We start from the raw sequence: 23,139 nt of genomic DNA on the forward strand, positions 1-23,139 counted from the left end.
CACCGTGCAGCTTTTTTTTAAATTTTTACTTTTGTACCTTTTCCCAATGAAAACAGTGCGTTTCTTGGTGATTGGACACTTCACATCTACCATTCACTGTCCATTCAGCTGAACAAACATGTGATTGCCTAACTGCCCCATCTTGTAGACTATTAGACTATTTGCCCCGACAAAGAATTTAAAATAGCGGTTATTTGAAGAGAATTGTCCATTGAAGCAAGCAAATTCTGCTCTTTATCTTCTGTCGAATGACTGCTGTGAAGTATGCCTTTCTCTCCCTCCATTCAGTTTCCTGTCCGTTGTTCTTTCTTTTCTTTTCAAAATCTTTTTATTGAAATTTTCAACAAAAGTTCCCAGGGTTGGGCAGGCATATTCCTCATTGTTACAAAATATACACCAACGTAGTATCATATAAAAATAAAAACAGTGACAATAGTGACCCCCCCCCGACTGATTGAGAAGCGTATCATCTCCAATTTAAGGCAGGACATTATGTCTCAAAGCCACTGACTAATTGTGGGCGGGGCAGCATCTTTCCATTTGAGTAAGACTGCGTGTCTAGCCAAGAGTGAGGCAAAGGCAACCATGCGGCGCTCTGCAAATGTCAGATGAGGACTGTCTTTATCAGTAATGCCAAACAGAGCTACCAGAGGGTCCGGAAGTTTTCCAGAATTTTTGTAATTGAGGGCACAGCCAGTACATGTGGATAAGAGTAGCATCATTGTTTTTGCATTTGTCACAAGTGGGGGTGATATCAGGGTAGATGCTAGACAATTTAACCTTGGGCCCTATGAACTACCTTAATTTGCACTAGACAGTGTCTTGCACAGAGTGAGGATTTGTGTATTGATGTGAAGATGGAATCCCATTGGTCAGCAGATAGTGTATGCCCCAAATCATGTTCCCAAGCTGTTTTAATCCTGTCCAGAGGTGGACATGTCAGCATGGAAATTTTTCTGTACAACGTTGACAATGCACCTTTAGATAGTGGGTCAAACGAAAGAAATGTGTCAACAGGAAAGCACAGTAGGATAGAGCGCACATAGTGTCTGACCTGTAAATATCGAAAGAAATGTGTTTTGGGTAAGTCATATTTCTCTGACAGTTGGTTGAAAGAGATAAAACAGTTATATTTAAACATGTCTTTGAACTGTCCGTTGTTCTTAATTTCACACCATCAATGTCTTCTTTTCTCTTACTACCTTAACAGTTCCTCTTCCATTTTTCTCCTATGCATTTACTAATTTTCTCCCTGTTCTTTCACCATCTCATTCTTTATGCACTCAAATACTCTTCTTTCTCTCCCGACACTCTTTTTGCTTGCTACCTTTCTCTCTCTTTCTACCCTCTCCATCCCACCACCGCTCCTCTCCTCTCCATTGCTGTTGTGTCTGTCAGAGGAGGCAGCCTCGGTGCTGGGGAAGGATGCTGTGTTGTTGGCTCGGGTCATGGAGTGGTGTGAAGCCAAAGACCACGCAGGAGTCCGAGGAGAGGCCAACCGCCTGCTGGCCGCCCTGATCCGACACAGCCACAACCCTGTCAGTCACACACATGCACGCACACACACATACATGCCATCATCATCGCACACATGACTTAGATTCATTTTTAAAGGTGCACATTCTGACAATTCGATTCTTTTTCAGTCTGTTTTTGGCACTCATTTACACACATGCACACACAAAGACTTAATGAACTTATTTCCTCCCTCTGACAGGAAGTTATCCATGCTGTAACCAAAGCAGATGGGGTGCGGCACCTCATCTCCATGGCAACCAGTGAACATGTCATCATGCAGAACGAAGCCCTGGTTGCCCTGGCGATAGCATCTGCCATTGGCATCGGTAAAGCTGTTTCGACTCTCTAAAATCAAAAGTTCTCCTGACAACACAGTTCCATCCAGCTAGCTGTGCCATGTGAACAATGCATTTTACGTATTATGCTCTTACACTGTAATCTCTCAACGTTCAACATCGTGAGAATTCTTTAGCCAATAGGAACTCAATATTAGCAAGAGGAGGAAGTTGTATCTTTACTCTTCATTATTTTTTATTTGATGTATTTCTTTCTATATCCTAGTCTTTGCTGTCGTATTTCCCTTCAAGGATTAATAATGAATATTGAACAGCGAACATACAAAAACAAATTAATAACAAATAAATAAAGATACAGCTGTATTGACAGATGTACAGGTTAGCAAAGCAATGGCAGTTTACAGATCTATGAGTTTACAGCATACATGCAGTATGTGCAAATGTGACTCTTTAGCTCTCCACATTATTACATTTACAGAGCAGATGTACAAATGTGCATTGTTCGCTGTCAGATTTACAAAAAGAAGAACATATGTAGGAATGTGTCCAGATATAAATGTGTAAGCTGTTCCTATTTTCAGTTTACAGATGGAAGTGACATATGTACAGAAAAGTATCTGGAAACAGATTAGAATTGTGCAATCAAGCGAGATATGCAGAGCAGCCCAGAGCAGAGAAACAGAGAAACATTCCACAGCAATTCTGTTGCCATTTGTTTTTATTTTTATTTTTTTTTATTTAGCCAGGAAGGTTCCATTGAGATACAGGATCTCTTCTTCCAGGGAGTCCTGGTTTGGGGGGAAACTCAGGACCTGTGTAGCATGTCCTCCCTCACTCTCTCCCAATATTTCCTGTCTCTTTTTACCAAAGGCAAAAATGCCGGAAAGGACAAGCCTGGATATGAACCCACATGATTTCTATAATCAGTTTCAATTTCAATAAATTCAATAATTCCATACAAAAACAGAATTTAAATTCAGTCGTCTGGTGGAACAAATCTCATCATTTTCAATCTAAGTCTTTTACACAAACACTAGATCTTTTGTCAAGACTTTAGAAACCTTTTCAAGTCATCAAAGTACAAGTCAAAGTCAAGACCCAAGTCACCAAGTCTCAAATATTCTCTTTATGCTTCAAGTCAAGTCTCAAGTAATTAAAAATGTGACTTGAGCCTGACTCGAGTCCAAGTCATGTGACTCGAGTTTCAATCTCTGGTCCAAGCACATATGAAACACTAGCGCTCTTGTTAACTCTCAGCTGCAGTAAAAAAGTACTGTCTCTTTAAGGCATGATTCCGTGCCAGCAAATTGCTGTCGACTCTCATGTTCTCTTTATTTCAAAACAGGAATTGTGCTATTTAGTGTGCGTATGCTGAATAACTGGGTGTATCCAACTGGCTATGCACTCCTGTTAGAGAGAGAATCTGCAATCACTGTTTTTGTTCCACTGGTTTATTAACAACTGGTATGTGAATGAGCATGTGGTTTCAAGATAATTCAACTGAATACCACACAATAACTACAGAATAACACAATGAGACATTAAAGTCAACAATTGCAACAAGCCGCTTTCCATCAATAAAATTACTATGTAGTTACGGCTTACGCCCACATGGTGGCAGTCTTTACCACAATTGCCTCTGTGGGTCTTAATGGCGTACGAGCTATGTTCAACAGTAAAGGAAAGAAAATGGATGTGGATATTATCATTTATTATTATAAATGCTAATATAGTTAAACAGGCATATAAAGTTTGAATATACACACAGTCCAATAACAGCATGCACTGAGTATTAAAATGCTCCACTATTATAACGTATATTATGGAATAAAGGACAATCTGACTGTTACAGGGAACGGAGGGAACTACTATAACATTCAGAACGGTAGGATTAATGTACGATAGCATCCCAATACTGTATCTATTTACATTTTGAACTTACATTCTTAACGACGCACACACTGTTACACAACGAGTTAGCCAGCTCGACTAAGCTAGCGGACCAGGAGATAAAGGCAGCTACCGCTCGGGATAGTAGCATCCACAGACTAAACCCTGAACTCACTCCATAGCACACTAGTCTTCCTCCACATAGATTAGATTGGCTAGAAATAACATACTATCGCAGTCAGATAAATGTGCAGCACTAATGTATTGCAGAACTAGTTAGACAAGTTTCATAGCCGTTTCCACAACTGACAAATCAGTCAAGGTGTATAATGTAGGCCTAAGCAACAACTTCGGATAGATGTAGAATGAATATGGTATGAACTGCAATCATTCAAATGTATAAATGCATTCAATCATGCATACTTGTGTGTGCGTGTATGTATGTGTGTGTGGGTGAACACTGCAGAGCCTATGCAAGATCCGTTCCGAGAGGCTGAACTGTTGCCCACGCTGCAGAAGATGTTGGAGGATCCTGCAGGGGCGGTGGAGGTCAAGTTCAGCGCTTTAGGCCTCATCTGCAGCCTGGCCAACTCCAGTATGTTTTATATTTTACACCATACACATACAGAGATACTATGCCTTATCACTTTGCATGGGCAGCACTGTGCATATTGAGAGGGATAGAGAGAACACACTCCCAGATAGTTCAGGATTATTTCTGCTGGCCAGACATTCATGCTGAAATGAGTAGGTTTTTTATTGTATTTGGGTCCTCTGTTATTTGCAGTGCAGGAGATACCACAGGTATTGACAGTTTTCCCCTTTTGAGCTGCTGTGTGGCCAAAAAATCAGGAGTGTATTTGATCTACAGCAATTGAAGAAAACTGGTAGGATGGTCTCAACACCGGAAAGAACGAAATTCAGTACATTTTGGACTGTCAGCAAAACTCCATTCCCTGGGTCAGTTTGGACAGGAGAATTTGCTCCAGGCCGAAGAACATCAACAGTGTCTGTACAGAGGTGTGACCAAGTCGACTCCGCTCGAGTCCGAAACTCGTGTCCAAACTTTTAAACTAGCCGTTGTCGATCTAAAATGAATACAGACTCACCAGCTGCACGACTTATTTCTCACCTCAAATGTTTTCAGAAACACATTTCGGTGAACTATAAGTAATATAAGAGAAAGTTTCCAAACGAACCGCTATGTTTTTCCAGTTTGAAATCCAGGTGGCAGATAGCCCAATGAGTGAAAGTGTTCCAGGAAGTATTTGTTGGGCTGTAGTCATGGAGGAGAAACTTATGCAGGGTTCCTACGCAGGTCTGGAAAGTCTGGAAAAGTATTAAAAATGAATTTGATCATTTCCAGGTCTTGAATATTTTGGGAATTTGAAAAAATGTCTGGAAAAGTATGGAAAATGTTGTGGTTCAGGTCAGATACACACATAATTCTAGCTTTTATGTTGTTGTAGACCCACTTTGAGTCCACAGTTTTTGTTGATGTGAAGAATAATGTTCAGATAGAGGGATGCTCTTATTACCCAGCCGCTGTCAGCATGCATTATATCAAATACCGACCAAAATCAAATCCAGTCAAGAACACAGGGTCTGGGAAAAATATGGAATTTTAAAATGGAAACCGTGTAGGAACCCTGACAATCATCTCACATATTCTGATATTTGTCGCTGTGAAGAACAATCTTCATCTATACAGTGATATGACCTAGTTAGCAGGGGCAAGATGTCTATCTGTGTAAATCATATTGAACACCAGACAAAATCTTCAAAACAAATCAAGATCTGGAAAAAGTATGGAATTTTTTAATTGAAAATGTGTAGGAACCCTGCTTATGGCATGCCCATCAAGCGTCCAATATTGGGAAGCAGCGCAATCCTTTGCGTGAAATGACGATCCTGTGAAAACACACCTTCAGCCAACCCAAAGAAATGTGAGGGAGGTATGGTGCCTGGGGTACCACTTGGAATGTGGGCCATAAACGAGGAGAGGCAGATTTTGGGGCTGGTGGTTTATACCAGCCTTTCCAGAGGCAATCTTGGAAACCATCGTCTATCAACGATGATTAGACTCCGGTATAGCCAGCGGACATCCGGGCCAAGACTTCCTCTTCTGTGCGCAAATATTGGCCGTGGCCCCCAGAGTCTAATCGTCGTCAGATCGATAGACGATGGGTTCCGAGATTGTCCCAGAGGTGACCAGACCCCTGAATGACCTGGTCCAATGATGGTCCAATGGATGGAGCAGTGCTAACAGGCTTGTGCATCTTCTAAGTTTCTACAGTTTCCATTTTACAGAACCAGCAGCTCATCTCACACGTTGTTCCTTCCTTTAAGAGACTGAACAGTGTTACAAAAGTATTATTTGGAACATACAGACAGACAGACAGACAGACATGATGTTCAAAGAGAACTCAGGAACAGCAGCATACCTTTTATCCTCATCTTCTCTTTTCATGCATCCTTCTGATCACTTTTCTTTCTTTCTTTCTCCTTTCCACTCTTTGTTTCTGACCACAATCCTTCTCACACTTGTCTCTCTCTCCCTCCCTCCCTTCCTCCCTCCACCCCTCTCTGCTCTAGGTGTGATGAAGGAGGAGATGGACTCTTTGAATATGAGGGATAGCCTCAATAAACTGACAGATCACGGCAACAGTAAGCTGGCGTCGCAGGCTAGCTCCGTACTGGCCATGCTCGGTGACAGCAGCTAGACCAGCACACTGCAACAACCTGACAGGCTGGGCAAAGGATTTCATCTTCTATTCAGATTTATCCAGCTCATTCAGTGACATATTTTAAGTCAAATTATCTTACTGCGTAGGTAGATCATTTTAAACAACTGGGATCCCTCGGGGATCGAAGCCAATTTTTGTGATTTTGGTATACATTGAAATTTGAACTTGCTTAACAGTTGAAATGAAAGGCTCTTGCACACTTGACGATTCTTATGGCCGGTGCGTAGGAAAAAGAATCCCACAGAGGTTACACTTTTATATAGTGCTGTATTGCTGTCTTTACTCAGTTCTACCTGATGAAGGTCTGAGGACCGAAACGTTGGAACCTGACTGCAAGTGAGACAGTGTGCAAGATTTCTTGCTCAGTAGAGTCACTTGTTTAACACTTAAAAGTTATTGTTACCCTCTCAATGCTGATATAGATAAGATAAGACATTTCAAATGGGCCACGCCTACAAGGTGCGGTACAAGTGCGAAACCCTATTCAATTTCTCTGGGCACATTTTTTTTGACATTTTCTGTGGTTGCATTTTCTGTGTTCTAATAATTTATGTGAAATGTATGGGGTGTTGTTAATCTCCCATAGCCTTCTGTCAAACAACTGCATGACCATTATAATTGAATTACCGTATTTCCTCTAATAGTGGCCGGTAGTCAATTAAAAGCCGGGTCTCCGATAATGGCCGGGGGCGTGATCGACACAAACAAATAAAGGCCGGCCCCAAATACAGGCCGGGGAAAAAAACAAAGGAAAAAACAACGGTGGATACCGGTAAACTCCTGGTGCCTGTTATATAATGTAACTGTAGTTTGTAGTAACGTGCCCCAAGATGGCAGTATGCCACAAGATGGCTCGGCCGGCGGAAGTCTCTAGAGCATGCCATCGTCGATTACTGTAATTATCAGTAATGCATTGCAGTAACAAAAAAACGGCTACCTAACGAACCCCAACAGAAGCAGATCAGAAAACAAGGAGGCTTCGTGCTAAAATATGAGCAAATATACTTATCAAATAGAGGGAATTAGAAATTAAGGCCTGTCTCTAGTATAAGCCTGCTTCCAATAAAGGCCTGGTACCCTCTGCAGTTGAGGTAAATAAAGGCCTGGGCCAATATTAGAGGAAATACGGTATCTGAAAGTCGCTAAATGCTAACAAGCTAGCAAACTTCAGCGCAAACGTGCGAAATTGTGAAATCGGCAACATTACGGTTTTGTACAGCAAGATAATTTGACTTGAAATATTTTGAATGAATCTTGATGAGTTTAAATACAAATACAAACCTAAGCTTGTTAATATAACCATTTTTGAGGTGCACTGTTGTGGGCCTGCTTTCTCAGAAGTATCTTTCCTCTAAAATATATCTGTTATCCCTGTTACAAATCAATGGGGAAAGGATGATCTTAAGACTGAGATATTTTTGAGAAGCTGAAACCTGGTCAAGATGACCAAAGACAAGTGCCACCGCCAGAATCTTAACCACATGATCGGCTCATCAACCAGCATCGAACCAGTTTAAACCAGATCGTCCAGTCTCTTGTTCATCATCGTCATTCAGAATGGCAGAGTGGGGAAACTAAGAGCGATATCCTTGGCTAGCGCTCCTCTCTGAGGGAGGCTTCCTATTTTATGGTACATGGCAAATGTAATAGTAAACGTTAACAATGCAAGTCCTCCATCTGACAGAGTGGTATCCTATAGAAGCACAATGTGAAGAGGCCACATGCACAAAATAGTAAACTGGCTATCATCAAACATGTGTATGTATATAATGATACTAACAGGTGTACAATAGGTGCTCTATACAAAGCAATTCAATGTGCATTTTAGTTGGCTAACCATAGGGACAAGGGTCAGTGTGTGTGTGTGTGTTGAAAAGAGAGATGTTATGCAATTTAGAGTGAATAATCTGTCCCTTGCAGCATTTGATATAAAGGAACTATATCCCTGTTATGGTTTAATGTGATCTCTGTATCGACCTATGTATACAAGTTAGATATTGCTTAACATTTGTGAACAAATCTGTCTATTTGTTTATTATTGATGGAAGGTATTTTTGGACATTCCAGAGCTGTGTTCTAGATTAAGCAGAATAAAATGATGTGATGTCTTCCCAGAAAAGGCCTCTACTTCATGCGTTTTTCTCATCAATTAAAAAAGCAATCGCAAAAGTGCCGCTCCGAGACATTTCAGTCCAGTGGTTCTCAACGCAAATTGATGAACTGTTAAATTTCAGCATTATTTCATTTACAAGAAGTTAAAACAGTTAGAGAATGTAGAAGAATGATTGTATTGATCATAGTTTCACTGTTATCTCTCTACCTACAATACAGATAGTCATGGATTTCTGTACAATATCATATCAAACAATAAAGATATTATCAGATTTGGGTCCGAGAGACAAAATCTCATCAGATGGGGGTCCGTGGCCCTAATGCACACACACACACACACACACACACACACACACACACACACACACACACACACACACACACACACACACACGTTGGGTCAGCAACATCAACAATAAATGCATTCAATCCAGCTCTACTGGATCACTTTAAGGCCAGACATTTTACTTCTTACTTTAGAGGGCATTCATTTTCTCTACCCACTTATTCCTTTCCAAGGTAGTGGGGGGATGGAGCCAATGCCAGCATGCATTGGGTGGAGGGGAGATACACTGGACAGTCCATCACAGGGCTAACATAGACGAATAGATATGGATAGGAGGAAACAGAGCACACAGGAACACAGCGAGAACCCGCAAACTCCACACAGAAAGGACTGGGAATTGCACCCAACATCCTTTGGTAGCCCATACAAAAAGGTTTTACAAGAGTCATGTAAAGTCTGCCCTCTATGATTTGTATATGTTTTGCAATTACATGATACCATAAGTTTAATAGTATGGAAGTGGCCGCTTTTATACTATAAAACTTATAAGCCCTATATAACTTATACAAGACTACTCATACAAGTTTTATCGTAGATTTTTGTCTCACTGACAGTATATGGGTGGCTTACAAGTTACTTGGTATGAAAGGGGCCATTTGCATAAAAGAAACATAGCTTGACATATGAAAGGCAGAACATATACAAATTTTGTTAGATTGGTAACACTTTACAGTAACATTAGTTAACTGTTAATTAAGGGTTAGTTAATGCTTATTAAGCATTACCTAACCCTTAACTTAGTGACTCTTATTGTAAAGTGTTACCGTTAGATTATTTTACATTTTTTCAATAAGGGAGAGTTAATTCCTTTATTTAAACAGAGTGAACTTTACCACCAGATGGTACATTCTAGCTATAAATTGCTTTGCCAATTTTTCCATCCAGACACAAAAGTACAGCCAAATGAAGCCTGGAGATACTCCTGCTGTTAGTAATAAATATCTCACTTTTTTGCATTTGTTGTGAATGTGCCAATCAGAGGTCGGTCCAAGGTTCAGCATCATGGATGCTTCCAGCTGTGGTGAGCAATAGAAAGGCTTGAGTCCTCGAAGAGGTGTGATGACCCAGCTAGATACAAATGTTTGTCCACTTTCTCAAACTCAGCAATTTCACATTGTACCACAAATAGGATATAAATGGTGAAAATGTAAGACAATTCTTAATTGTGTTAATGGGTAAATAAATACAATACCATAAATGCAATTTAAGCCAAACAGATGTAACAAATACTGTTTTATTTAATTGGCATTTTAATCCCACCTATCAGATGTTCTTTTCTCAAACTCAGACACTATTTTCACTCTTGTTCCAAAGATAAAAACTTGTGCTAATTTTATATTTACTTTAGGTATGAATTTGCCACATTTCTTCAAGTTGCCATACAATAGCCTAGTACCATCAAGTCTGTTGAAAAACTGCTTTAATGGCTTCTAAACCAAGCAGTTTTCCAGTCCAGCAGGTGTCACTGTTGGAGTGGACATGTCCTGCCCAACGGCACTAAGGGAACTCCAGGTCAGTGCTTCCCAACCTTTTTCCTTAAGGGACCCCTATTCTATCACTGAGTAAACAGACGACCCCTGGCGAAGTGACATATTTTATGGATATTTCATATTATATTCAATGCATAACAATAACAGCACAGAACAACTGATAACTGTACAATTAACCCAAATAGTGAACGCAATAACTGCAGGAAGTTTGTGTAAAACGAGCAATTTGGATGAATATTGAGCAGATTATGTGAATATTGCATCAGAGATTAGTTTTCCTGATATTTTAGGAACGTTTTGTACAATTCTCTGTATTATTTATTTTTAACTATCATACATACTTCTCCCTGACGGTCGGCCGACGAGGCTGTTTAGCAGAGAGTGAATATCGCTTTTGTTCATGTCTTCACCGCTCCCTTATCTTTGTTTATATCTTAGAAAAACATCTAAACTTTAAAAATAACAACTACATTTAGTTCTTTTCTTCACAGAAATTAATGAAATGTTGAGATATACTGTATATATATATTTTTTTTAGGTTTTCTTACACCCCTTAAAACCAAGAAGGCCTTGCGATCCCCCGTGAAGCTTTGGCGACCCCTAGTGGGGGTTGGGACCTCCAGGTTGGGAACCAGTGCTCCAGGTGACGTCAATCAAATAATCAATTTAAGAAACAGGCAAAATATTCAATAGGACATACCTTTATGTTCAGATATAAAATGGTAGGATGGTAACTTGTTTTCTCTATGAGGTTTTGGGATTAATACAGTTAATGGTGGTCCATGTCCCAGTGGACCTAAAGGAAACCGCTGCCAAAGATCATCTATGTTTCAGCTTTTCACTCCTCTGGTTTATATGCAGCTTGTTTTATCTCTTGCTTTACCTGAAATCTATGCTGTAAACGGATTATCCTGCTCCTCAGCTCTAATTTGAAGCCGTTGCCATTGTAAAATATCAATTACACACACACCTGTGATCTCATAACAGTTCATTTAAATATTACTGCGCTAACCCAAATCCCCACTCATACCAATAGTGTCTCATAGTGTCATTGTTTCATTTCTGTTCAAGAAATACAGTATATTGCTCGGTGGAAAAATAAAAGTTACATTTTATTGACTAAAAAATGAAAGATCTTTTGAACATTTACTTCCTTTATATATAACCTATATGTAATAGTGTGTTACAGCAGATTGACAAAAACAACAAAAATAACATTTGAATTTTATTGAGTAAAAAATGAAAGATCTTTTGAACATCTACTTATTTTATATATAGCCTATATATAATACTGTGTTACAGCAGATTGATAAAAACAATAAGCCACTTAAGCTTGCTGGGGAGCCAAACACTGTGGCTTTATTTCAGCACGCCACAGTGGCCCAAAGAGTTGCATATAACATTTATAGATGTATGTGTTAACATGCTTTTTCTACACCATGATTCATAGTGAGTAAATAGGGCTCATATTGTCATCAAATCATACAGTAATTTGCAGAGGTGGGATGTAACAAAGTAAAAATACTTCATTACTGTACTTAAGTAGGATTTTCAAGCATCTGTACTTTACTCAAGTTTTCTTTCACTGAAGACTTTTTACTTTTACTCACTACATTTCAAAAGAAAAATCTGTACTTTCTACTCACTACATTTTCAAAACAGACTCGTTACTCTTGGGAAATCATCAACTGATTTTCAATTTTTTTTTTATTTTCCACATCAGACAGCTTCCATCCCGGAAGCAGCTGATCAAGAGCCAGATGTGACTGGCTGCTTGTTCAGCAAAGCGACACTAAAAAGGAAGGAAAGGGACAGAGTGAAGCAACATGAAGAAGAGAGAAGCAACAAGAGAGAGAATTAACGTTCGTGAATTCAGCTGCTAGAATTAACGTTTGTGATTTGAGCTGCAGAATCTTTCTCATCTGGGATTCAGAGGAAAGCTCAACATAAAACCAGTTTAGAACATTAGAAATGAATTTTGGAGAACGACTTTTACTTTAATACTTTAAGTAAATTTAAGACCATATACTTTACTTTATATTTTGACTTGAGTAAAGGATTTGAAACGGTACTTCAACTTCTACCAGACTATATTTTGAGATGAGTATTTGCACTTTTACTTGAGTAAGGAATTTGTGTACTTCTACCACCTCTGGTAATTTGGCAGTAAGAAAAATGCACTTCGGATCGTAAATTAGACCTACTCGTGTGATCAATCAATGGGCTCTTATGGTTCACATTATATAGGCCTAGGTTCCTACTGACTATAATGGCTCACTATATGTATGCCAAGCGGTGCATAATGGCTATTATGGCCCACTGTACTGTATATAGGCCTGAAAGTCCCGGTTTGATATTGTGATCATGCAATAAGGTTGCTTAGTTGGCAGTGTTGGGGAAGCTATTTTGAAAGCATAGCTTTGCAAGCTACCAATTACTTCACACTGGAAGTAGTTGAACTACAGCAAAGCTACCCTAGGGAGAAATCTAGTTTGGTTAACTACAGCTACTTAGAAAAAGTAGTTCAAACTACTTTGTAAAAAAAATGATCAAATTGACAATGTACATGTGATACGAAATTATAACGAAATATAATGCAAAAAAGTCACATGCCAGCAAAAAATGCCACTCAATTGAGTTTATTGCAAAAAGTGCCCACTTGTTCACAGGTCATACATAAACCAAAAAATAAAATACCCCACTATTGATGGGAAAGTGCATGGAATGTCAGCTTTGGTTTTGTATACAATGTCCATCACCTGCCTTCCAGAAACTAGAGTCCAGGTGGGGGGGGATTGCAGCAAGCAGGATTACTCAGTTAGCCAGGTAACTTCTAAAATAGCATGCAACAACTTCTCTGAACATTTGTTAATAAATAGCAATAATCATTTATTGCCAATGGAATGCTTACTCCCCATTCGCACCCGCAGTATAAATTCTAAAAGGGGGCGGGGCTGGTCAAAGAGGGTTCAATTACAGTAATGGTAAAAGAAAAAGAAAAAATCATTCCTTTCCTTTTATGGCCCAAAATTGTTTGTAGTTTGTAACTACACAAAAAGTGGCAAAAAAGTAATTTAACTACTTGAATCACTATGCAAATATGAATGTAGTTGAACTAACAGCAAGCTACTGCAAAATGCAAAAATTACATGTAGGCTAGTTCACTACTCCCCAACACTGTTAGTTGGTGATGGGACCTTTAGGAAGGAGCTTGCCAATCACAGGTCAACCGTCTTGTCCTCTGTGCTCTTTTTCTTCATTTCCTTCCCTTTTTCAATGACATATAAATATTTCCCAGAGTGACCCCGATAACACAGATGTATGTAAGACTGATGCATTTTTAATTGCAGGTAAAGTAGCTGGCCTGCAGTAATGGAAGTGTTGGTATGGAAATTTAAGTCAAAATGTCAAGTCTGGTTGATGAGGACTGATGCTGCTCTACCTGCTCTCCCTACCAACACAGAGGTGTTGCTGGAACGTTGCTGCAACGTCATTTTAGGAAATGAAAGTGAGCACGTTATACGTTCTCACTTTCATTTCCTCTCTCTCACACTCTCTCCTCCCTTTCCCTTTCTTCACTTCTATGCCCCCCATCCCCCTCTTTTTTCCCCCCCATGTATTTATTTATTTATTTGTATTTACTATTTTACAACAAGTATACATACAACAACAGTATCAACAAGTTCTCAACACTTTGTGTATACAACTTGATCACAATCACACCATTACAAACATACCAGGTGGACTAAAGGTTAATAATAAAGACAAAAAGACAAAAAATAGTTAAATAAATATCTTGTAAAGCTTAAAGTGGTTGTACGTTTTAACAGCTTTTTTGTTTGTACATTTGGATATTGAAGAAATGTATTGTTTGATATATGCAGTCAGCTCTGGAAAGTTTGGCGTTTTGCTTAAGAATTTGGATCTGTGAATATAAAATTTGGTCAAAATAATAAGCAAATTGATTAAATAGAACTGCAAGCAGAGATTCCTGTCATATTCAGTGAATCCAAACAATACATTTTTCCAAAGTAATGTAAAGTGAGGATAGATATGATCAGCAATAAATCGTGACAATTTACTCCACAGTTGTTTTGTGTGCGGACAAGACCAGAATAAATATACCAGTGTTTCTCTGAGCTCCCCACAAAAGGTACAACTTACATCAATGTCTTTCTTAAGTTTCTGCAAATAATTAGTTGGATAAAACCTGTGAAGCATTTTAAAGGATATCTCTTTACCTTTGCCCCTATCCCTCTCTCTCAGTAATAAGCAGGGGTGGAAGAAGTATTCAGATCTTTGACTTAAGTAAAAGTAGCAATACCACAGTGTAAAAATACTTTGTTACAAGTAAAAGTCCTGCATTCAAAATGTTACTTAAGTCAAAGTACAAAAGTATTAGCATCAAAATATACTTAAAGTACCAAAAGTAAAAGTAATCATTATGCAGAATGGCCCATTTCAGAATCATATATATCATGTTATTGGACTGTAATTATTGATGCATGAATGTGTTCATCACTTTAATGTTGCAGCTGGTAAAGGTGGAGCTAATTTTAATTACTTTATATACTGCTGGGTAGCTTAACCTATACAAATATATCATAATTTATTAGTTAATTTATAATTTGTATTAATAATCTACATCTGCAAAGTAACTAGTAACTAAAGCTGTCAAATAAATGTATTGGAGTAAAAACTACAATATTTCCCTGTGAAATGTAGTGGAGTAGAAGTATAAAGTAGCATAAAATGGAAATACTCAAGTAAAGTACAAGTACCTCTAAAGTACTGTACTTGAGTAAATGTACTTGTACATTCCACCACTGGTAATAAGGTATAGAGTTGGGCACGGGACCATGAGATTACATCGTGTGTAGCGCGCGCACACACATTAACTCCCATACAACTCGCGAGATCGCTCGTGCAGACTCAGACACGAACACTAACGCCAGCTGGGCGCTGGGGAATGATAAGCAGTGTCAGTCGTAATCAAACAGCGGTTAATTAGGTAATTTTCCATTTAGCAGTTATTATATTTAAACAGATGGCGAGACTGTTCACTTCATGAACAACCGTAATTGCTTCATTAGTGCTCCGGGAGGTTAAAAAAAAACAAAAACTACAAAAATATTACGGCCCGCTCTGATGACGTTTAGGAACGCGTCATCATCCTCGGACCTCAGATGTAAACATGTCGAAATCCAAAGTCCTGTGACTTGTTGGACTGTTCCGCAAACTGCGCAAGTGACTTCTGAGGTGAGACCAAGTTCATTTAGTGAGCCAGAGTTGTTTTGCTGCTCACCTGTTATTATTCTATCTGTAACTGGCGCCTTATTGTAGTGTAAAAATGTCGGAAGTTAGGTAGCAGGCTGTGGAGAACTCACGTATACTGGCCTATACTACCAGATGTTACTCTACTGTTACATATACTGTACCCATTGATTACAAAATGTGGTCCCGATGGTTTTGGGTCAAATTGTTCCTATATTTTCTGTGGGGTTGCGAACAGGAGGGTTGAGGAATTTTCTAGTTCAAGTTCAAGTTCGCTCAGTAAAGCACACTTAAAAACAACAGGTGTCAAGCAAGGTGCTGTACAAGCATATAGAAAACACAAAGACATGACAAAAGAAGAAAAAAGATAACATAACTTAAAAATATAAACAGTGCTACACTGTTCTCTTTGTTGTTTGCTTTTGTCCTGTCTACAAGGTACAGAAGAATAGACATGAGAAATCAGCAGTGGTGGAAGAAGTACTGAGATCTTTTACTTAAGTAAAAGTAGCAATACAACAATGTAAAGATACTCCATTACAAGTAAAAATCCTGCATTCAAAATCTTACTTAAGTAAAAGTACATAAGTACTGGCAGCAAAATGTACTTAGAGTATCAAAGTAAACATACTCATTATGCAAACTGTCCCCATTTAGAGAGTTATATTTTTCATAAATTATTGGAATATTAATACTGATTTATTGACATACATGTACATGTAAGCAGCATTTTAAAGTTGTCAACGTGAAGCTAATCTTAACAATTTAGCTATATGTTTGGGTAGTCTAATCTATAACAATGCTATTTTATAGTTATTTTATAAAGATGATCAAATGTTTAAATATCGTGATATGAGACTAGATATCGTCTTAGATTTTGGATATCGTAATATCGTGATATGGCATAAGTGTTGCCTGTTCCTGGTTTTAAAGGCTGCATTACAGTAAAATGATGTAATTTTTCTGAACTTACCAGACTGTTCTAGCTGTTCTATTATTTGCCTTTACCCACGTAGTCATTATATCCACATTACTGATGATTATTTATCAAAAATCTCATTGTGTAAATATTTTGTGAAAGCACCAATAGTCATCCCTACAATATTGTCGCAATATCGATATCGAGGTATTTGGTCAAAAATATTGTGATATTTGATTTTGTCCATATCGCCCAGCCCTACTTACAACTGAACATTTAGCCCACTTCGTAGAAAATACCGAGATATATATCGTGTATCGCCATTCAGCCTAAAAATACCGAGATATGATTTTTGGTCCATATCGCCCAGCCCTATGTTTTAAATATAAAATATTGATCTTAAAAGTAACTAGTAACTATAGCTGTGAAATAAATGTAATGGAGGAAAAAGTACAATATTTCAAAGTACAAAGTAGCATAAAATGGAAATACTCAAGTAAAGTACAAGTACCTCAAAATTGTACTTAAGTACAGTACTTGAGTAAATGTACTTAGTTACTTTCCACCACTGGAAATCTGCTTTTCTGCCCCTCCGCCCTGCTACATCTCTCTGTGCTGTCAGTCTCACCTGTATCTTTACATCGTTACATTACAGCCTTTGACATTGTTACATTATCTACTCAGTTTTACTGCTCAGCAGCTCCTCTGGTCCAGACTGTTCCTGCTCCTCCTCAGGACGAGTCCGTTTCCTTCTGTGAAAATATTATTAGTATTAACTACCTATGTGTCTACATACTACCTATGTGTCTTTATGATGCAGAAAAGTGCCGGACATACTCTTTGCGTTCTCAGAACTTCTTTATGCTTTCTGTCCCAAATGCCCATACGGAAATTGGAAAAAGGGCATTTATGTATTCTGCACCCTCGGCATGGAATAGGCTACGTTGCAGAATGACTTGAAACTCAATGAATTAATCTCATTACATGCTTTTAAATCCAAAATGAAAGAATTCACGGCAGATTCCTTAAGATGTCAATGTTTTTAATTTACCTGGTTAGTTCTTTTTAATTTTGTCTCCTTTTGTGTTTTCTGTCTATAATTATGTGTTTTTATTTATGCTGCTGCCTGTGTTGGCCAGGTCTCCCTTGAAAAAGAGATTCTTAATCTCAATGGGACTTTCCTGGTTAAATAAAGGTTAAATAAAATAAAAAAGAATAATCTAGATAGAGGGAGCAAACATTCAGTCAAAGTTAATATTAACGTTATCAGTCCAGTCAGTGGATACTGGCTAGCAGCTTTATACAGCGTGCTAATCTCGGAAACGCAGCTGTATTCCGAATAACGTTAATAACTGTTAGTTCTTCTTTTCGGGAATTCAGCCGGCCGTCTTCTTGGAAAAAAAAAAAATATCCCTCGCCCCAAGGAGGTTCTACATTAACGCCCGCTTGTGCAATGGGACGTGCACAGATGGTTCCGTTGAGAGAGAGAGAGAGAGAGAGAGAGAGAGAGAGAGAGAGAGAGAGAGAGAGAGAGAGAGAGAGAGAGAGAGAGAGAGAGAGAGAGAGAGAGAGAGAGAGAGAGAGAGCAGGGGCTGAGTGAATCACTGCGCTACACGCAGTTCTACAATCAAATAGTGAAAAAAGGAACACAATTGTGGTGGTCAGTGCTGATATTTGTTGTCTATGTATGGGAAACCATGTTATCTATAGGTGATGACTGTCCTGTCACATATACTGTACTGTACTGTCAGATATACATGTGTTGTACTGTATTGTCAGGTATTGTACTGCACTGTACTATCAGCTCTACTGTAGACAGTCACTGCGGTCTGGAGGATGACTGAAGTGAGCCAGCAGCAGTGGGGGGAGGTTCCAGGACTGGGCAGCGTGGACCAGTGGGTCCTCCAGTCCGCCCAGGTCCGGGTGGAGGTCCTGACCCTGGGCGCTATCATCAGGTCGGTCTGCATCAAGGGGAAGGACGGGCAGCTGGAGGACGTGGTCCAGGGCTACGATCAGCTGGAAGGTAGGAGTGGAAGATCACGTGCAGGTTATTTGGCTTCCAACATATCAGGAAGGGAAAAGAGAGTTAATGCTACTTAAAGCAATATTCCACTTAGTTTCAGCGTGGGGGTTATTTAGCACTTGACCGCCATGAAAACCAGAATATAAACGACTCACCAAGATCAGCTGCAGCTGGACAAGATTGTAGCGTTCAGACTTTTGCTTCCCATTCATTTGAATGAGGCCACGAAAATAGCCTGAAAACCTCCCCCGCCCTTTTTGCTGTGAGTGCCAATGTGCCCTGTAACAACGCATTATGTAATAACACCGCATTATGTAATAACATGACAAAATGTAATAAATTTTCACTTCATTATGTAATAACACCCACATTTTGTAATAGTGTGCCGCATTTTGTGATACACAGCCTGAACGCAATATGTAATAAATTTCCCCGCATTTTGTAGTAAATTATTACATATTGCAGTGGTTATTACAAAATACGGGAGTTGCACTTTATTTTGATGAAAATGTAATAATATGGTGCATTATGTAATAACCAACCAAAATGGATGTCTTCATTCATAAAAATCGTTATAACATTATAACAACAATGTTTATTTTATGCATTCTAGCATGAATCATACTGACTCAAAATTCATTTTAAAAAGATACTATTAGTTCAGTAGATTAGTATCTTTCATTGGTCAAACCTACATTAAGCGTCACTGTATTACTGTAGTACTTGAGGGTTCATAGAGTCAGAGAAACTGCACGACACTGAGTGTCCAACATGTCCTTCACTTAAAACAGGCCATAGCTTACATTTTAGACACATATAGCCTAACAATACACTATCTGGAAACTACTAAACTACATCTAAACTACAAACACTTGTTGCTTTAACCAAGAAAATCCACAGCATATAGCCTAACAACACACTGATTTGCAGTGGATTTCTAATACAAACAGTTCAGTTTTAACTTGCGTTCAGGCTGTGTATTACAAAATGCGGGTGTTATTACATAATGAAGTGAAAATTTATTACATTTTGTCGTGTTATTACATAATGTGGTGTTATTACATAATGCATTGTTACATGTGTATGGCCCTTTTTTTTTTTTTGTACCTGTGTACCTGATGTAAAGGGTAGGTCCATGCCCTAATGGACACTTCCATGCTTCATTCTCTTCGCTCTACCAGTTGAGCCTGCAGGACGCCCCTTCCATGCTTCATTTTTGACGCATGAATATTAAAGCAAGTATATTAAAAGCAAGTCTAAAAAAGTGAGTTTTGAGAAGGGATTAGACGGAGGCCACTGAGTTTGCCCACCTGATATCCTCTGGCAGGCTGTTCCAAAGGGTGTCAGTTAAACAAAAAGATGATCTTTGCACTACCGTATGCACCAGGTGCGTCGGAGGAGCAGGACAAATTAAAATCAGTAGACTCCCGCACACTGTCTTTAACAAGAATTTATTAAATGACACAACGTTTCGGCCAAGCGACCTTCATCAGGTATCTGAATAAACAATACAATGGGGCCTGTTTATATAGGGGGACAGGAAATAAGATGGTCCAGTCATAGGGCCAAGTTAATCAGGGAACCTCCTGATACAAATCAGTGCCTAGTGAGGTACAAGGGTCCAACCAGGTGGCAAGGTATGGCAATCAAAAAATTAATAAACAATCAGAAAAGTTTTTTTTACATCTATAAATAGCATCCAATATCACGACTACAAACAACATATATCAAAAAGGAGTAAAGACCACAGAAATGTGGGTTTATATAAAAGGAGGAGAGTCAATCACAACTGAATCATACCTAAAGATGTAGCTACATAGGAGTCAAATCCCAATGGGAGATAGGCAGATCCAAGCCGTATAGTAGGTTAGGATAATCTTTGGTCAAGTGGACCATGTGAGAACATTGGTAGATGCTCAGATCGTAATACAAAGCATACATAATAGCAAGAGGGGTGCCAAAACATTAGAATAAGTATGAGAAAGAACACCCTAATTAAAAACAAGGGGTACCATAAATTGGCTAGTATAAATAGAAAATGTCAACAATAAGTAAACATATAATAAATATAGGAAATCTAATTAATATAGAAATATAACCCTATTCTCCAACTGGAGAAAAAAGGGGAATTAAAGCATGCCATTCAGTAATAAATCGTCATTTAGGCCTTTTGGAGATAGAGTCTGTAGAGTAAAGATCCAAAAGGCCTCTCTCCTTTTTAGCAACAGATCATGATCCCCACCTCTAGGTGGCAGAGAGGAGGAGTGTCATTTAATAAATTCTTGTTAAGTGAAGACAGTGTGCGGGATTCTGCTGATTTTAGGCTGTTCCAAAGGGAAGGGGCCCTGCTAGTAAAGCACGATCACCAAGAGTCAGAAGGGCCTTGCCTGAGGATCTCAGGCTGCGCTCTGGATCGTAAGGGGTTAAAAGGTCTGTGATGTAAGAGGGAGCTAGACCGAGCAGTGCTTTTAAAGTAATCAATAAAATCTTAAAATCAATTCTAAAACTAATGGGTAGCCAATGAAAGGAGGCTAAGATTGGGGTGATGTGTTCAAATCTGCCTTTACCTGCTCATTATCCACATTACTTATTACTAGGGCTGAACGATTTTGAAAAAATATCTAATTGCGATTATTTTGACTGATATTGCAATTGCGATATGATTTGCGACATTAGAGGGAATGGTTATTTTTACATCATTATGCTCATTTTCATTGAAAAACGTATTAAAATGATTATGGTGTGATTTTTGCGGGGATCTGTACCAAACAAAGATGTTTTCTTAAGTCTGTAGAATATGATGTGTAGGCCAGGACATCTCTGCAGCACCACAATATTTCATTTAATATGGTATTTTGACACACATTTCGCCTTTAACAAATATTGCGCCTCCTGCGATTTGAAAATTGCAGTAGGCCATATTGCGATTTCGATAAAATTTTGATGAATTGTTCAGCCCTACTTATTACCGATGACACATTACTGATTATTAATGATCATCACTAATTTTCAATATTTTCTTGTGTGTAAATCTTATGAAAGCAGGAATAATCACCCCCAAAATATCGTCACATTATCGCTATCGAGGTATTCGGTCTAAAATATTGTGATATTTGATTTTGTCAATATCGCCCAGCCCTAATACGCTGTCTAAATACTAGATGGCACTCAATAGAGAGCATACCTCTGCCAATGCCATACACTTGGCAAGATATGCCAGTTCCATATGTGGAAAGGTCAAAATGGTGATCCAAGTTGTAGCTGAATCTGTGGTGTGTTGTGTTGTCTTGTGTTGTCAGGTTATGTGTCAGACCGGCGGTACTTCGGGGCGCTGGTGGGGCGCGTGGCCAACAGGATCGCAGGGGGAAGGTTCACAGTGGAGGAAACTGAGTACCAACTGGATATTAACAATGGACCTAACGCACTACATGGAGGACTGAAAGGCTTCAATAAGGTAGCACATTCATTCATTTCATTCAGTTTGCGGACAGCCTACAGTCATTTGAGGTAGAAATAGATTGCCAGTAAGGGTGTGATTGCTGGCTGGTCCGAGCCAGAGTAGAAAACTGACTGTGTTGCATTTTTCAGGGTTCCTACGCAGGTCTGGAAAGTCTGGAAAAGTATTAAAAATGAATTTGATCATTTCCAGGTCTTGAATATTTGAAAAAATGTCTGGAAAAGTATGGGAAATGTTGCGGTTCAGGTCCGATACACACATAATTCTAGCTTTTATGTTGTTGTAGAGTCACTTTGAGTCCACAGTTTTTGTTGATGTGAAGAATAATGTTCAGATAGAGGGACGCTCTTATTACCCAGCCGCTGTCAGCATGCATTATATCAAATACCCACCAAAATCAAATCCGGTCAAGAACATAGGGTCTGGGAAAAATATGGAATTTTAAAATGGAAACCGTGTAGGAACCCTGCCAATCATCTCACATATTCTGATATTTGTCGCTGTGAAGAGCAATCTTCATCTATACAGTGATATGACCTAGTACACCAGACAAAATCTTCAACAAATCAAGGTCTGGAAAAAATATGGAATTTTTTAATTGAAAATGTGTAGGAATTACATTTATCTCAGCGTGATGGGGCTCTTTGCTGTAATTTTCCTTCTCTGGTGTTCCTACCAGTTAAAAACACATGAAGGGGGGACGTCCTGATGGCTTGGTGGTCTAAGGCGTATCCCCCGCTCTCCTCCCTTCCCTGTTTCTCTCACACTGTACTGTCCAATAAAGCAGAAATACCATAAAAAAACATGTAGAAATTTACCCTTGCTTCATTTTGTTATGCTAGGCTTTCCAAGCATGAGGAACCACTGGCTGTCACATGTCAACATCCGTCTCCTTACTCCCATAAAATCTTTTGTTTTGGGGTCATTTCCTGCTGTTGGTTTGGATTATGTTCACACTGCTAACGAACCGCACTGCAGTTCTCTTGGAAGAGGACAAAGACTTGCATTTCCAGGCGTCTCAGTGCAGTTATTTGTATGGGCAGAAATATGTGTCACTAGAAACTGAA

At 39.0% G+C, this 23,139-nt stretch overlaps 2 protein-coding genes across 3 annotated transcripts in view; both read left to right on the top strand.

The window, feature by feature from the left end:
* LOC139664856 (rap1 GTPase-GDP dissociation stimulator 1) overlaps positions 1-6,427 on the top strand; it is a 48,379-nt gene extending 41,952 nt beyond the window's left edge. The window contains exons 10-13 of the mRNA XM_071543832.1: positions 1,399-1,538; positions 1,718-1,844; positions 4,171-4,299; positions 6,300-6,427. Coding sequence (XP_071399933.1) covers positions 1,399-1,538; positions 1,718-1,844; positions 4,171-4,299; positions 6,300-6,427 — 524 coding nt within the window. The remainder of the gene's footprint in view (positions 1-1,398; positions 1,539-1,717; positions 1,845-4,170; positions 4,300-6,299) is intronic.
* A 9,150-nt stretch (positions 6,428-15,577) lies between these two features.
* Positions 15,578-23,139, top strand: part of galm (galactose mutarotase) — a 32,470-nt gene continuing 24,908 nt past the window's right edge. Inside the window, exons 1-3 of one of the 2 annotated variants that reach the window (XM_071543837.1) lie at positions 15,578-15,658; positions 18,397-18,615; positions 21,915-22,069. In XM_071543837.1, coding sequence (XP_071399938.1) covers positions 18,429-18,615; positions 21,915-22,069 — 342 coding nt within the window. In that variant the 5' untranslated portion in view covers positions 15,578-15,658; positions 18,397-18,428. Of the gene's footprint in view, positions 15,659-18,371; positions 18,616-21,914; positions 22,070-23,139 lie in introns of both variants that reach the window. The other variant, XM_071543836.1, reaches the window with a different exon arrangement.

Source organism: Centroberyx affinis, unplaced genomic scaffold, assembly GCF_046629955.1.
Source record: "Centroberyx affinis isolate AG114_WGS23_722 - 3 ecotype Tasmania unplaced genomic scaffold, CSIRO-AGI_Caff_v1 ptg004383l_1, whole genome shotgun sequence".
In the NCBI taxonomy this organism is placed as follows: domain Eukaryota; kingdom Metazoa; phylum Chordata; class Actinopteri; order Beryciformes; family Berycidae; genus Centroberyx; species Centroberyx affinis.